This window comes from Lupinus angustifolius, chromosome LG17 (assembly GCF_001865875.1).
Source record: "Lupinus angustifolius cultivar Tanjil chromosome LG17, LupAngTanjil_v1.0, whole genome shotgun sequence".
NCBI lineage: Eukaryota > Viridiplantae > Streptophyta > Magnoliopsida > Fabales > Fabaceae > Lupinus > Lupinus angustifolius.
The window spans coordinates 1084890-1103126 of NC_032025.1; the positions used below are offsets into that span (position 1 = coordinate 1084890).

Sequence of the window (18237 nt, forward strand, 5' to 3'; positions counted from 1 at the left end):
TTGAGTAGAAACATACAAGCATGATGAGTGAGTGACTCTGGGGTGGGATGGGTCGGGTCATGTTTGGTCCCTACCTGACCCTAAATATTGACTGAGTCTATTTTTTAATCTCAAACCCGACCCTAGACCCGATCAGACCTGACCCTAGACCCGATCAGACCCGACCCTATTCAAACCCGATCATGATCGGGCCGTGCCAGGTGAGCGGATAAAGTCGGGTCCTGCTCACCCCAATCAAGTGATATATATCTTGGAATCCAAAATCTACTCCAACCAAGTATTCACCTACGAAAAAGAAAAGTTGATGTAGATGCCAATATATGTTAAGAATTAAGATATGATAATGTTACACATTGCATAAGTGTTTGGTGTGTAAGCATTCAACTCAAAACAATGAGGTGCTTGTGGGGTGGGGACCCAAATTTTTATTCTTTATCGTTTAAACATATGTCGTTAAAGTTTTTTAATATATTTATACGACTCTAAGCGCCAATTATAAATATCGTAGTTGGTTGTATGTACACGTCTATGACCAAAATAACTACAATTATCTGATTGCATTTTTTCCGATTAAAATCTTGATGAAGGTATTAACTAATGTAATAAACTATTTGTAGGGCTTTGACTAAAATTATACATGTTCATAACCAAGTAATAATACGATTACGTTAAATAGTTTTTGTGATTAATACCATTATAATCTTATCCAAAAGCTCCGTCACACTATGAGGTAACAATATAAATAATACAACAACAAAAACAATATAAATACTTTTTTTTGCCATGACTTCATATAAAGATAAGAGCATTGACTCTCTCAATTCTTTTTATTCAATTTCATGATTTCAACATCATGGTGCAATACTTGATTGATATTTCTTTTATATCAAGGATCTTATCCCAATATATTGCTTAAAAATATTTTATACTTTCAACTAACCCTCCATAAAGGAATCATTAAATATTACTGCCACCTTATTTTTGTATACTTTTAATAACTATTTTAAATATTTCTTAAAAAAAATAAAAACTATTTTGGAGTACACTCTTTTCCAATAAATTATCATGCCAAATTGAAATTGTATATATAAAAAAAATTCATTGAAAAAATCCTAAATTATCCATGTGATCTAAAAAGAAGAAACACGATGATATTGTTGATGAAAGTCTTGAGTTTCAAAAATCAAGAAAAAGAAGACCTTCATTTAACCCTACTTGGAAGTATGTTTCCACATCTACAATTCTATGTGGGATGTTTCCCCTCCTCAGTTGTCAACATTTGATTCCTTTGAAATGTTATCAAATGAAGTTGGAGGAGGATATCATAGAGATAATGAATGTGTTAGTACATTATATCCATGGTTAATTTTTTTTTTTTAATATATATTTTTTTCTTCAAAAACTAATTAGGTTGATGGATAAAATAAGATGAAAATAGTAATTAATACATCATTAAAATTTTAAAGAAAATAAATAAATATAAACAATTTTGAAATAAAAAGATAAATAATAACAAATTTATTAGTTGCTTTTAAAGTTTGATTTTGATTATGTGACAATCAACTATAAAGAATAAACTAAAGTTAAATTGTCATATCTAATGTTTTTTAATATACTCGTGTGGCTAGCTTAATTAATTAAAACTTATGGTGGTTTATGTTTATTTATTAGTTTTTTATGATACACCGAAGGGCCTAGTTGCCACTAAGTTCAAGTTGATTGAGTTAGTTCTATAATAATAAGACATATAAAGCAGTAATGACACTTTAAATATACTAACTCGTGATTGTTTAAAATTAAAATACAAGCATTGAAATGTTTTAAAATAAAGTAATGTGTAAGAAACTAAATGTGAAATGAAGAAAATAACCCTTTAGTAGCACATAATTTTCTACGACTATTAAAGATAAAAACAACATAAACCAGATAAGAGGGTATCATTGATAAAATTAATTAATCATTTTTTCTACCTATAATTGGATATATCTAAAGGAGGAATTGAGATTAAATTTTGGATCGAATAGTGTGTTGGACAAAGCTTACCATTTTTTGGATTCATTGAACTACTTTTATCACCCAACAACCTTTTTTATTCCATATAAATATGACTATAATATTTATATAATAATGTAAAAAATTATAATAATTTATTATTCATTTATATTATTTTTATTTAAGAATTAATGATGATCAATATAAATGAATAGGGTAAGATATAACACTAGCAATATAGGGAAATCAACTACTAGGAGTACATCTTTTGTCCCACAATTATTTCTATTCAATGTGTCATGATATTGTGATTGGTTAAAAGTATATATTCAAATTAAAATTTACTTTTTAAATATTTTTCTAACCAATCACAAAGTCATGACACATGAAGTACATTCATTATGATACATCAAATATGCAACAGGGATCTAGAGGTATAAAAGCCTTTTGATGTTTGCTCAATATGGCAAAGCAGATTCTCTACTACAATTGGGAATCTCGTTCTATTTATGTGTCATGTTTCAATTCACCAGTGTTGTGAAATTTAAGAGAGAACAATGCTTTCACAATATTATTAGTGCAGGAGGAGTATACTTTAATTTTGTTGAGTTTTTCTGTTTTTTACACCATTGAGGCAAGATAAACATATTTAATTAAACTTAAAGAATTGTTTAAGTTCCTGATGGATTCCCATACTTGTGATATAAAGTTAAGCTCAATCAAAAAAGTTAAAATAACACGACTTTAATATAACAAATAATATCAAATCTATGTTATCAATAATACTCAAAGATAATAATTCGAAATAGCATATCTCATTATATTAAGGAATTTATATTTTTCAAGATAAAATCCTAATTTAAAGTTTGAATCTACTAGAATCTTAAGAAGATAAATGAGATACTATCAACAAATTAACAAACTGGATGCTTAGTTGATAAACAATAAAATATTAAAGAACACTTGCTGATAAATTAAAATTAAATTCCAAAAATAAAAAATAGTATAATAAAACTCTAAGATTCAATCAATGAAAATACATAACACATAATGTAAGAAACTAAGAAATGAAATATTAAGAAAGTAGCCAAAGTGGTGGAGGACAAAGAAAAACTCTGTCTGGGAAGAATTGCTGAATTGTATTATTTTGTAGGTTGAAGATTCCAACATCATGGCCACCATAAACTTGTCTATATTGAGCTTCAACATGATTATCACTGAAATATATGCAATTTCTGACCCAATTGTTTTTACCATCACTAAAAGGTAACATGCATATAGAGGTATTGAATCCCACTACTAAAACTGAATTCCCAACACTAGAAACTCTTTTCCATTGTTTTACACTTTTATCTAATTTATATACATTAAATTTTGTAGTATTGTAGTATTTTTCATCCACTCCACCATTTTCCCTCCATTTTTTCCATTCCCAACGTCTCACCACCAATAACAAATCACCTTCAACATTACGAATCAAATACTTCGTAGTAACGTCGAGAAATCGAATTCTCGGATCATCGTCTTTTGGTGGAGGCACTTGAACAATACTCCCGGTTAATGTTTTCGGATCAAATTCAAAAAGTTTAGCGACAATGTCTATACCATAGATTTTCCCTTCATAAAAGATTACATCTTGAAGAAAATAACTTTGTTTGGTTGAAAATGTTGTCCATTTACTATCTCCAATTCTACATAAAGCCAATTGGCGTTGTTCACCATATATAGCTAAAGCCATGAAATCATGGTTGTGATTTTTAGGAGAGGAAGACATAATAATTTTATGAAGATGCATCTTTTGTATATGATCTTTCTCAATAACATAAGTATAAGACGGTTTATTTCGGACATGTCCTGTTATAGTATATTCCTCGTCTTCATTGTCTGGATGAAATTCCACAATGTCTGGTGTGGTTGACATTGGTGGAAGATCGATATGATCATTCGTAACTGGATCCAACATTCTTATTACTCCATCAATTCCAATACCAATCAACCATCCAAAACCCGATCCGCGATATAGGGTTCTGTTTGGCTTCTCTGGTAATCTCAAATGCACAAAATTCTCTACTCTTCCCATACCAAAATCGAAAGGTATCATCAACTTTGGACCTGTTATATGATTTGGTATATTTGATAGATTCAGATAACATGTTTTACAAGTGGCACGGAACCTAACATAGTCTTTAGAGGAATGAAGATGTTTCGCAATCTCAGGTAACAAATCTGAAGGAAGCTCTTCCCACAGATCAAACATCATAACTTGGCTCATGTTTTATACGTTGCTGTATAGATATAATAGAACTCTTAATTAAAATAATTGCTTGAATCAAATTCAGAAAACGATAGATTATGAATAATGAAAAGAAAGGAAAAGATGGCACATTAGTAGTGTATACTGATTATAGAGTGTTTGTGTTTCTGGAGTAGCATACCTGAGTTGTGGTTGATTGCTTTCTTGCTTGCTTGATTCTAAGGTTCGATGAAATATTTGCACTTCTTTGACATTATTTATAGCATAAGATGATAGGTAAGATAGTGATATGATATGATAAAATATGATTGATTCTGATTCACATATTTAATATTTGGGTGGCAAATATTTTATAATATATTTCTTCAATATATTTAATACTCAAAAGATAAGATGTGTTACCTAAAATATGTTTAATATTCTGTTTAAACTTCTTTTATAATTATTGGTCAATAAAGGATATATTTCAATTCTCTTCTTAAAAATCTTAGGGGGTTACATGATAGAATCAGCCACCATATTACTTTTGGAATATAATTCGGAAACTTTTGAATTCTGCATTACTTCTTCAATATATTTTGAGTTCTGAGTATAAGGATCAATAATTTTGAGTATTAAACATATTTTAAGATGTGAAACTTTATTAACCACTCAGATATGATACTCAATATTTAATACCTGAATTTATGGCATAAGATAAGATGATATGTTTTTACTATCCACCCCTTTATTTCTTCAACTTTGAATTCTAACTTTCTAAGTATAAGGATAAATATAAAATCAGCTTTAATGTTTTTTTAATTGATATGTTAACTTTATTAACTAGAATTTATGATAAGTATCAATAATTTATCTCTTTTATTGAGTAATTATTCTTTATTAGGAAGGATGATTAATAAGAAATTCAAACAGAGTGTTGAGATAACATTGCAAACGACAATTATCTTGAAAATCATTCTATCTGCATTGATGTAACCATTATAAACTCTTCAACCTAGCAAGATTAAGTAGGATAACCAAGCTTTGCAAGAAACTTAAAGCATCATATTTATACAAAGAGAATGTATCCATGACACAGGAAGAAAAGTAAACTGGCTCATTAAAGTTAGTATAAAAATCACAATATAAAAATCTCTTACATTATTAATACATTCTTCTTCCTTTTCTTCATAAATAAAAGAATATTGCACATAGTGAAAGGATAACAATGTTATCATCCTAGTATACTTCAATATATTTTATTATCTTTAATGAGCAAAAGCATGATAACATTATTATCTTTTTATTATAGTATACCATAACCATACTATATAAGATGAAGTTTTCCAATTTCAAACGTACAAATTTTACACCTTTTCCTCTGAAATTATATTTATGCCAGAGATATAATAAGGTTAAGATTTGTTATTTCACAAATAATCTAGTTCATATCTTTCCCAAAAGAATAATATGTTCATATATAATAGTCTCCATCACCCGCTTCAAAATCTTTCCCAAGGCGGAAAGAGTGTTACTGTTACGACTTATATTGTTTGATAAAATATAAATTAAATATCCACAAGTCATTTATGAATATGCCATGTGGATTATATAGATATTTCCCGAATTGAGATATTTATTTCGAGAAAGTGGGAAGCCAGGAATAAGGTGGCGATGTAAACATTCAATTTCTCAAACAAATGCAGGCTATTGTATTATATAATATAAATACAATACAATGTAGAAACGTGCGCATCAATAGACATGATGCAGAAATTGAATCCACAGAGATCATGCACCCTTGGTTAAGACAAAAATATCAAAAGCAGTACTCACAAGTCAACTCTTCCCTTTTTACAACAGAGTAACAAAAGATCAACAATAGAGTTGTGCAATAAACACCATCTCATAGATGACATTTGGAACCATATATTGCATAAATAACGAGTTTTGAACACAGGCACCACTCCATTTAAACTTTAACATTGCAAATTATGGAAAACATTTACCCAATCCCTACTTCAATGGGTCCAAAAAAACAAATACAAGTAGACTTCTTACAATACAAGGTACATCATAGACCCGAACATAGACATACTACCATAATTTGTTTTTGATACTGTCAGTAGCATAACAGTTAAAGATGTTAGCTGTCACCATCTCACTTCAAAGACAGAAACAAGCCAACATCAATATCACCTAGATCCACGAGCATACCTCCTGTCTGGGCTAGCATATGGAGAATAAGGTGATCTGGATCTTTCCCTCCTAGACCTTCCAGCATAGGGAGAGTGCCTTGGTGAATAATCCCTGCCCCCTCGATATGGTGAACGCCTTGGAGACCTACGGTATGGATAATCATCACGACCAGATCCACCTCGATACCTTCCATGGTCTCCACGATCTCCATGGTCACCACGATGCCCTAGTGACAAAATGTGGAAGGAATTCAGTAAAAAAAAAAAATTCTTAGACAAAAATATAGTACTTTCAGAAAGAAATATTAAAGATTAAATTCACCATGCATATCTTAAACTCACCATATTCTCTAGTATTTTTAAGTCCAAGATAGTGTCCAGGTGTAGGAGTTCTTGGCCGCTTTCTTCTTGACTGAAAAAATTACAGAAGCTCAGTCATTGAAGTTCTAATGGTATAAGACAAAGTGACAATCATCCAACAAGACTGATGGCCCGACAGCTAGAAACTTGTGTGATATCAATCAGGCTTATAAAAATTGTATGGATTATTAACATATTCTCATAGTCCTTTGAAATTAAATTTCGCTTAAGATGCACCCAGCAGCCCAGCCTATACTAAAGGGAAAAAAGTTGTATCAACGCACTCATGATTAATGTTAGGCATGAGATACCATAAAACTCTGATTAGATAGTTGTTGATAATGTCCGTTGATTATTGAGGGTTGAAAGTGAATGCTGAGGTTGTAAAGTTGTTGGACAATATAGTTGAAATGTTAAGTTGATCAGACGCATTTGGTTAGCTGTTTAAGCTTGCCATTGATCAAGCTGTTTCACTAAAGTTGACATGGATGAACTGATCATCTTTGATTGCTGCCAACATAGCTGGTGCAATATATTCTGAATATAACCAGAAACCTTCAAGTCAAGAAGAAATAAAAGCATGAGTGCTTTATCAACTACTAGTTGATGAAAAACACATTACCTTCTCAACAGTGATATAGCGACCTTCTAAAACTGACTGATTGAGATACTTAACACAACGGTTTGCACCCTCAACAGTATCCATTGTAATAAAAGCAAAACCACGTGAAATACGCGTACGAGGCTCCACCACAAGAAAACAGGAAGCAACCTAATAACAAAAATCATTAATTATAGTTCTAACATCAGATGCTCCAAACTGGGTTGTGCAGCTAAGAATAATTAGTGAAGGAGAGAAAATCAATATGATACACACTTTTCCCTCCTTAGCGAAATGCTCCTCCAGCTCTCGCTCAGTGACCCTGGAAGATAGACCGGTCACATAAAGTGTATTCCCAGGATTGTGAACCTCAGTCCTGCAAAATCATTGAAGATATTAGATAACCCTGACACGACATTTTTCAAACCAGAGCACACAAGCACAGATGTCTGCCTTGTTGAGAAATCTTCACAAATTTGAGTTAATTCTTCAAGCAAACTATTATGACTAATTAAAAGCAAAATTGAACATGACCAACCTTTCTGGACTTCTTTCTCTTGATCTGGATGAGAAGAGAACAACCATTCAACAAAGGATAAAAAAGTGCACAAAAAGGAAGAAGTATCAGGTACTGCACAAGAGATATAACAGCAAAAAGAGTGGCCCAGCAACACAAGCCATGACTCTTGTAATCTAAACAGTGATTGCCACTAACCTGCCACGGCTTCTGGAACGGGACCTAGGCCTTTGTCTTGGAACAGATCTCGATCTAGACCTAGGCCTAGATCTAGACCTTGACCTCGACCTTGACTGAGCTCTCCATGGAGAAGGGGACCTTGAATTCCTGAAACATATTCCATCATGACCAGACAGCCATTAGGACAAAAATAGATGCCGTAACACAATGAGAATAGTCCATAACATTACTAAAACAGAGTAAATCGATTAAACTATTATCTCAGACTTGACCAGTTACTATTAGAATTTTCTCCAACTTGAAATATCATTAAACAAAGATTACCGCAATCAAGTTCTTAACAAATCGCTGAAATCTCAATAAACAAAGTATTTCGGACACATCTTGCTGTTAGCATCACTAAAAACATACTGTTCAGAAACAAAACCAGCTTCTGACAAATACTTTTACTCTTGTATGGAATGATACAATTTTAGGATCCAAATAACCGACGAATCATTTATAGTGCTGGATTAAGACATCTAGTTTCTAGCGACATTAATATTATATCATTTACAAACAAAATCAGCTGCAGAGCTGCTAACAAATGTTCCACCTCTCTCATTTCGAAGAGAGCAAAAATATGCATACTAGATCTCCTGATTAAAACATTCAACAACACATGAAGAAATAAAAACAGTTCTAACACGAGATTTTAGCATGCAAACTACGATGTTCTAATATAGTAAAAGACGATTGTTCTACAACTAAATCTAACTATTGCGATTAGCTTAATGAAGAGAGTTCTAGGGTTTACCCTCTTGGTGCTGGTGGTAATGGAGAATCCGACTGCAAAATAATTGAGAAAATAATAAATAAATGAAATGCAATACACGTTGGCATATATCTGAAAATAAAATCGAAAGTGAAAGAATTATTGAGAAGGAGAATTTACCATTTCCACGAACAAGAGGTTGAGGAAGACGAACGAAGGTTAGGGTTTGGGTAAAAGTGCGCAAATGATTTGTTCTTCGGTTGCTTCTATAAATCCTTCTATCTTGTTTGGGCCCTTGACCTTCGTCCATATCAACATGGACTGGACCAAATAATTTGAAATGAAGAGATACCGGCCCAACGTAAACCTTCTCTATTTCTATTACATCGATTCTTTTTTGTATTACCAAGGATATTTCACACCTTTTCAGGTAATAAACTAATCATTTCGGGTTCATAGTTATCCCTCTCAACAAGTGTCACTTAGGAATTGAACCATTGACCTTGGGAATTTAGTAAAACCTTAAACCATTAGATCAACACCTTATTGATTAAGCGACATCGATTAAAAAAGTTAACAAAATTGTATTTTTAGTAGTTACCGAATCTTTATATATTAAAATAGGTAAGTAAGTTTTGTTAAAAATAAATTATATATTTTAGACTAAATCAATGATATGTCTCCAATATAAAAAAATTTAATTTATAAGATGATCAGTCTTTTAAACAATTTTGCATATTAGTCGCTAATTTAGTTTACAAATGTTACTAGCTCGAACATAATTACATCTCTTGAAAGGATATTAAACCTTTACTTAACATTATGTTTTCTATCCCCTCATTAAGGACAAATTATACCTTATCTACCAATATGCTATCCTCATTTATTTATATATATACATATTTACTTGACTTAATCAAAACCTCATGGAAAGTAACTTACCACTCAAGCAAGAATTTGGATTTCGCATATATATGAAAAAACATGGTAGAAGAGCTAGCAATATATTGTGAATATTACAGTTATATCAAATGGAAGATACATGTGATCTATATAAAATAACTATAGATATATAGATGTAAGGACTTTGAGAAGTTGATAAAAATGTAAACCAAGTATAAGATTACATAAAGGATTAGAGAAAATGCCAATCTCAACAAGCATCAGAAATCAGTAGAAATGATAGATTCAAAAATATCCCACAAAACAGATGAAAGGATTTAAAGAATCCTTTTTTTACAAATACAGATTGAATTGCAGAGAACTGTGACCAAATAAAGGGCGCTACACAATGGACACCAGCCATAATATGTGAACTGGTGATCCTTTCAAAATATAAACAAGTCCCTACCGTGTGAGAGATTTACTAGTGATTTGAACAAATCAATGTTAAATACAGAAAACTAAACACACCCAATTTCTTTTTTTGTCCTATATTTCTCGGGAGAATAAAAGTATAAGGAGATAAGTTATCTCCTTCTGCCAATAAAAGTATGACATGTGTCATATTTAATCATTTCCTAAAAAATATATTTTTAAAACTAAACAAAATAGTACAAATGTCATATTTTTACTGGCGGTATGAGATTGATATTTTATTCTCATTTCTCAATAAACTTGAATTATAGAGATTATGTTGTTAGGATATCTGGAATTGTTGGAGATTGAGCACCCAGTATCTTACCACCAGCATCTGGGAAATTTTCACAATCAGGTAAAGAGCTAATTTGGCCATCAGAATCTACTTGTACAGGATACTTAAGAATATGTCCTTGCAGCAGTGAAAATTCTTCAGAACTGTATCTTCTCCAATTATCTTCCGCAATTTCATTCACTTTACGTACACACTCCAATCTCTCTGGTTCCTCAAAAGTTTCTTCTAACATGCCAAGATGCTCTCTCCACAGTGACATTCTGTAACCATAAATCTGTGGGAAGAAAAAACCAACAATTTTAATAAATAGAACATGGATATAACTGTATAAGTGATACTAAGTTCGGTGTTAAGCGATCATGTAATCAGGAATCGACTTTCTCTGAACAGACACCACACATAAAGATATTAGAGAAAGATGGTTGAGGAGTAAAAACACTCAGTTTGAGATAACTGCACTAATGAGCTGAAAAAAATTACATGTATCTCATCCCAAATGACTATATTTTATAGATATATCGAACTACGGCATGACCCTATATAAGTAGACAAGAAATATAGTCCTTTGAAATGAGATATATGTGATTTCCAGCTCATTATTGTTCTCCGGTTGTAATATCTTGTCATTTGTGATTGAAAAAAGAGATTTCCAATCAGAAAAATTGCTGCAAGAATTAAAGCTTGCGGAGCAATACAGACCTGACCAAATGGATGCCTTTTCTTCGCAGACCAAGTGTAATGGGGTTGATATGCACCCATAGCTATCTCGGTATCTTTGGTGCCAGCCATAGATCTTTGGTTTATATTAGCAGATCCCACTATAACATACTCATCGTCGACTATCATCCCCTTCGCATGCACATAAATCATAAATCGGCGACATTTATATGCTCCAGAGACCTGACAAAAGAATTATATTCAAGTTTTTGTCAGTAAGTAGATGCTGACAATGTGTCCAAATGGATGAAATAAAGCGATCAAAGCTTTTGACAGTGGGCACTGGATAATGAAAGCTTACAATAACAGAACCAGATACAGTTCATTATCATTTGTGTTATTACTAGCAAGAGATAAATGCTATCATTGCTGACACTTATCAGTGAACTATAATCGAAGCATATATGGTTTAAAATGTTAATGGACATCATCTTAATTCATAAGTAAGCTTAAAAGAAAATTATTATGCTGTGCTAAAGGCATAGGCATAGACAAGATGGATATTTATTTAGAAAAATTACCTGTGAACCATTTGTGCTTGAGCTTTCTTCATTAAATTCTTCCCGATTACCAAGGCAATAGAAGTTGAGGTAATCTTGTGGGTGCACATCAGTAAGTTGCATTGATTTTAATTCTTTAGCAATTGTATTATACATGGTCTGCATTGTCTGGCTCTGTACACAGATAACATAGGTCTTACTTAAAATAACCATTTCTCATATTGCTTTATTGATCATCGAGGCATTGGACATGGATAAAGGTATTCCGATGTGGAGGGTACACTTTAGAAAGTAAAATATAAGTTTGATAATCATTGATGAAAATTACACAAGGTTTGGATTTTGATAGCATACAACAACTGATGTGGACAACAAACTAGGACTGGTGAGAAGAGTTTGGAAGCACCAACACTCCTCTTTACCGAGGTGTCCAACATGACACTTCTCTAACACCAACGCCCCTAAGCAGGTGTCCAATTAAAAATATATTATTTATGCAGATACTGTAAATTTCCATCATTGGAGAAGTTCATAAACTATATACATCAGATAATCATATACCTGCCAAAAGAGGATTTCTTGCATAGCCCCAGATTTTGGATCACCTTCTGGCCACATTGGTAAAACAATGTAAACAGCAAATCTCTCCTTCGCTTTGATTTTACTAGCAATTTTCAAAGCCAATTCCATTGGAATGAGATTATCAGCCCCTGGTCATGGATGACAACATATGGCTTGCCAATGAGCAAAAAAATAACACAGTAAAGTAGAGCATCACAATTTTTACTTTTTCTTTCTTTTGAAGGAAAAATGTAAAAAAATTATGAACTAAGGGAGCAACAAGCCAATTAGTTACAAGAGCAAAGGATGTCCTTATTAACATAATTTGTAATCCGATATTCAGATTTGGACCTAATTCACACCATACCAACAACCCCTTCCTTCTTGATCTAGGGTCCATGCTTTGAAATGTAGGTATGGTGCTAATTTAGATGACTCAATGGATTCAAACTTTCTAGTATGTCCAATTCTGCATAACAGAAAAAACCAACTCACAAAATATAGACAACTATCCTGCTTTTGAAAGGTAAGACTTTGAGCCTGACCTGCATCTTTGTAAGATGGCCATGCATATGATGATCCAATGAAGTATTGGTTTTCAATATAGATAAAATGCTGAGCAGATCTGATTGCTTGAATGTATGCAGTTTGAATGCTCTTGTCTATGACCAAATCTTTAGCACAGATTAGATTCTGCATCCAGAAATACGTCATAAGAAACTGCAAATATGATTTAAATCAATCCAGTACAGAAGATCTTAAATTCAAGATATAGGTTTCATTTGCAAGCAATTAGTACAGGGTTACTTAAGTCAACATGTTTTTAGTTTTCCGCACACATATGTAATAGGATGAAGTGGAAAGCAAAACAATAGTTAATAAACCTGGGACCGAGCAACATCAACAACTTTAGGAAATCCTTTCAGGGATCCTGAGTCAATGGAGCGGAAGATCTGCAAAATCATATGTAGCCCAATAAGAGTTGGAAATCAAACAACATAATGAAATGAATCATCTCCAAAATCAAGAAAGAATGATGCGCAAGTAATATTTACTCAGATATTATTGTTCCATTGTCCAACCTGAACATGCCAGTTTTCAGGATCATCTTCACTAGAAACCCATACTAAAGGGTCATCCTCTGGAACAATAGTATAAGTATTCCTTGAGGTGGGAGTAGGAACGGAAGGACTTAATATCCAGGAGATGCGTCCAATTCTTATTAAAGCATCATCATGCCAATGAGAAACTTTTTTGAAAATAAATGCAATCTCTCTCCACTTAGTTGATTTTCTCCATCGCTGCTCAAAATTAAGAAGAACATCATATGCAGCAGGTCCATCTATTCTGCAGTGCAAATCATGCCATGGTTGCCTCGGAACCTTTGTTCCAGCCTATCACAAACAGCATACACAAGAGCGGTGAGCAGTCACAATAAACCAGATGACATATCAATTTTTAATTTTATTTTTAAAAAGTATAACAATATTATAACAAAACCATACTAATTATGACATAAATATAGCTAAACATAACTAGCTTTCACACTCTACTTTGTAGATGTGCAATGTACAAACTATACCATCTTACAATAATGATAAGACAACAAAACCCTGTAAGTCTCAAACAATCTTTAGATTGATCATGCAAACAAGATCAGAAGGGGCCAAATAACAAAAGCTATTACATAAATGGAGCTAACATTTACAATTGGTTTCCTGATACTCTATTCTATGACCAAATCCAATAAATGTGATATTAACATTGTCCCAAAACACCATCTGAAAGTAGACACGGAATTATGTTACGATAAACAAAATTCCAACTTGGAATAATGATGTGAAGATGTGTAACCTAAGCCAATTCAAGAGCCAAGGCAGCTTCCAACTGATCTCCAGAGGGCTAACATGAGGCATCTCTCACCTGGTGACCACAAGACAGGAAAGACTATCTTTGGTAAAACACTTCTTTACAGTCCGGTAGTGCAGTCAGTGGTTGGGGTAGGGGGGGATTTGGATAGAGGTCTTACGTCGTGGCAACAAGTCCCAAGAATGGTGAAGTTTGTACAATCCCATACCAAAGTGCTTTATGAAGACACTATGGATAATATTACAAAATATAATTCTATCGAGTAACTTTAGTATACTTGGTGACCAAACAATCAATAACAGAGTCTCCAAACTTTTCTTACAGTCTAACATCCCAATTCAAGTATTCAATCATGCAACTTAGGGGTTTCACCATGACAATTTTGATAAAATTACAAAATATAAATTCTATTCAGATTCAGTAATCACTATAAACTTGGTGGCCAAATGTTAGACACTGGTATCCAGCCTTATCCCTATCACCAAAACCTGGAATAGAGTCAACACTACAGTTGCTCTTCTTACAATTTAAATAGTGTAATCCTTCAACCCAGTAATATAGCGGTTCAACCAAGATCTTGTGTTTGGTAGAGCTGGAGAAATTAGATTATGATTATATTTTATCTATGATTATAATCTGTTAAAAAAACAACCCATCCTATTTGAAGCATTGTGAAAATGCTTCTTTTTCTAAAAATAAAACTCGTTTTATAATCTAAGGTAGTTACCCAAACAAGCTTACATTAGAAAAGAAGCTTATAAGAAAGAAATGTAACTCTTTTACAAATTAATATGTCCAACTGTGCTGATAACTTACAGGAAATGTAGGATTGTGGAAATCACCCAAAAATACAGTGTCAAGATCACGAAAAAGTCGATGCTCAGGTGTGTCATAGCGACCATCACATAGATCAAGACCTCCTATAAAAGCAGTTATCTTTCGGTTATTGCCAGAAGCCTGGGTGTCCACAATAACACATTTTTGGTGGTGTGTGAAGACAGTTCCAACAACCTGTATAATTCCATACCACGAGCAATTTTAATACATCGTGTCTCAAAGGACAGGAGACCATTTGATAAGGATGAATAATGTTGTTACTAGCAGAGAAGTGGATATCAAAATCAGAACAAATGGAAATGTGTCTGTTAACTATACAGGAAAAAGGTACATTGCCCATAACCCATTTTGCATATACAAAAAAAGACATACACACGATTTAGAGCATAGGCCACAAAATACAGGGCATTTCAAATTTGACTCTACTGAAAATTAGCTCACAAAGAATCCTATATCCTGACATTATACAGGAGGGAGGATGTATCAAGTCTAGGGAACTATAAAATACTAAATCATAAGGGAACCAGGCAAGAAATATAAGGCAACTAGGACTCACTATATTATGACTACATGGGGACATGATCAAGTCATCAACTACAGCTAGTCAAAAAGCAAACAAAACTAGATTACTTAATGTTGATAGTTGATACCAAAACTTGCCTGTTGCTTCAAGAAGCTCAACTTGCTGCTAGCGTACCGAGGAGCTAGAACACACATAACAGAAGAATGTTTAAAAAACTTCTTTGTTTCCTCATCATGAGTCTGCATTACTCCAGTCTGCATCAAAAACCTCAGTCAGAACAATAGTAGTAACTCAAAACTACATTTCATCAAGCACCCAAAAAATGCTGAATTTCTACTGTATAAAGGTATCTACATATTAAATGTGTACACATTTATTCTCAGCAGTGATATGTGGCAGAGACATTTGATAGAAAGTAAGGTGAAACCAGCTATAATAAGAAAACTTTATCCATATTAATTGACACATATCTAAGCGTGTATATATATAGAAATATCATTTATTTGAATCCAAAGAGAGTAGTGATAGGATCCATATCTGCTGTCCCACAATGAGTGTCACTCCGTATGCCATAACATTGTGATTGGTCAGAAGAATACTTAAAAATAAAATTTTAATATAAATATATATTTTTCAACCACCGACAAGGTCATGACACATGGAGTAACACTCACTGTGGGACAATAGATGTGTTCCCGTAGTGATACTCACAGATTTGAAGAATAACTTGTCATGTGAAGTCTTATCATCCCAAACCAACAACAAAACTCTAACCCCTTCTTCAGACTTATACTTCAGCAATTCACCAAGTGTTAAATCTCCACCTCTTGGCAAAGGCCTAGTTGGTTCTCTAACAAGCTTTATCTTATGGTAAATTGACCAACCCACAAGATACACCATATGATGAGCCTCACTTATAGCATAACATATATCTTCCCAACACTTCCCTTGCTTATAAACATTCCCATTCTCAAGCTTAATCTCTTCTAACATTCCATCGGAGCATTGCGCGTCTTGATAAAGCCTCACCGAGCTTCCCTTCCTCACCGGAAAGTACGTGTGCCTCACGCCCCGGTGCTCCGGATCCGCCGCAATGCCGTTATGGTACAACGGATTTTCTGAAACTGCTGTGAACTGCATTTCGATCCGAATTGCAGTGTCAGGCTTCGGAGGCTTATCGTTCCCTCCGAGAAGCGGGAACCAGCCGGAGATCAACTTGCCGGAGGCGATATCCTTCGCCGGGATCTTAACCGCTCCGATAGACTGTGCGCCGAAAACGTCGTCGTCTTTGACGCGGAACTCGAGAAACTCTACGGGGTGTGCTAAGGGAATGTTGAAGGTCTCGTCCCAGCGAGGGTTTTGCGCGTTCTTTATCACGCGCGTGCGCGCCACGGTGGCCTGTGGCACCGTGACGGCGACGTAAGGGTCGCTTGTGATGATTTTCCGACGATGGCGATGGGAACGGCTATCGGCGCCGTCGTGTTTGGAGGCGGAGTCAGAGGAGGAGGGGATATTAATAGTGTCACATGCGGTGATGCAGCGACGGAAACGCTCCGACATGAGGTCCATGTTCGGCAACCGGCGAGCTTCGATGATTTGAAGGTGAAGATCGCCGTGGAGGTAAATGAAACCGTTACCGTTAGTCTCCGTCATTGTGGGAAGGGTGTGACAAGTGTAAAATTAGATTATTAATGATATGAAGGAGAGACAATGAAAAAAGCGATTTTTAATAAATTGCTTTCCCAAAAAAGAGAGGCACTGAAATCAGAAGGGGTTGGTTAGTGTTTCTTCTGTCTGGTTTTGGTTTTGGCTTTTCTTTGCTTATTCTGTTCCTCTTGTGTTTTGTTGCAGAGTGCGTGTTGTTGCTTATTGGTTGGGTTACTATTTACAAATCTCAGTTTTCAATTCATTAACTGTTTTGTAAGTAAGTTTGGATATTATGATTAAAATTATCTTACTTTTGGAGCCATCAAAATTACTTTTACTTCTTGTGCTACTCATAATTTTGTGATTGGTTGAAAAAATATTTAAATTAAAATTTAATTTTTAAAAAATTTTCTAAGCATTATTTATAACTTATAGTACATGAAATGACACTCGTTATGACACGGAATATGTGATTGAGTTGGACTTGGGCGCTTTCACAGGATCTGGTGCATTTTTATATTAATTTTTCTGTTTTAGATTACTGTGAAATTTGGACAGTGGTGGGATTTGATATGGACATGCACGTGGGGATTCGATTCTCAGTTTTCTAATAAATTTGGACAACATGTTTGATATTTCTTAAGAAATTATGCCAATAGTTTTATTAGTAATTTTTAATATATAGATTTATATACAACATAATAAATATTACTAATAATTAAATATAAATCATAAATAATATAATAATATTATATAAAAATCCTTACAACTTGTGGTGCATATGTTATTTTACCATAATTTTAATAGTAGTTTGGTAGTGATGCATATTCTAGTAGATTATATATTAAGAATTATCAAAATTATATATACTAGTGTACATGCATTTTGTATCTGTCTTTCGATATTGTATGATACTATATATTCAATTTTTGTATATTTTATTTTTAGAATTATGATGTATTTGTTGTGTCATGTGTACTTTATATTATTTTTTTTGTATTTATGATAATATGAAGAGATGTAGTTAATTAATGTGTTGGTGGTGATTATTTAGGATTATATGTTTTTATGTAAAAATTAAATAATGATAAAGG

General features: G+C 33.3%; 3 protein-coding genes across 3 annotated transcripts; all 3 read right to left on the bottom strand.

Annotated features, from left to right (window-relative positions):
• On the bottom strand, positions 3068 to 4264 carry LOC109330782 (F-box protein SKIP23-like). The gene has a single exon (XM_019565060.1). It carries the CDS (start codon positions 4262 to 4264, stop codon positions 3068 to 3070), a length of 1197 nt encoding a protein of 398 aa, XP_019420605.1.
• Positions 6098 to 9105, bottom strand: LOC109331820 (serine/arginine-rich splicing factor SR45a-like). Its single transcript, XM_019566557.1, has 8 exons — positions 9016 to 9105; positions 8878 to 8909; positions 8100 to 8228; positions 7923 to 7946; positions 7661 to 7760; positions 7406 to 7555; positions 6766 to 6835; positions 6098 to 6650 (listed from the first exon to the last, which is right to left on the bottom strand). The coding sequence occupies exons 1-8, from the start codon at positions 9016 to 9018 to the stop codon at positions 6421 to 6423; spliced, it is 738 nt and encodes a 245-aa protein (XP_019422102.1). The 5' UTR covers positions 9019 to 9105; the 3' UTR covers positions 6098 to 6420.
• LOC109331721 (phospholipase D delta-like) lies at positions 9989 to 17361 on the bottom strand. The gene is made up of 11 exons (XM_019566398.1): positions 16208 to 17361; positions 15634 to 15750; positions 14953 to 15147; positions 13350 to 13661; positions 13152 to 13220; positions 12813 to 12960; positions 12268 to 12416; positions 11728 to 11880; positions 11189 to 11389; positions 10434 to 10763; positions 9989 to 10270 (listed from the first exon to the last, which is right to left on the bottom strand). The coding sequence occupies exons 1-10, from the start codon at positions 17147 to 17149 to the stop codon at positions 10467 to 10469; spliced, it is 2583 nt and encodes an 860-aa protein (XP_019421943.1). The 5' UTR covers positions 17150 to 17361; the 3' UTR covers positions 9989 to 10270; positions 10434 to 10466.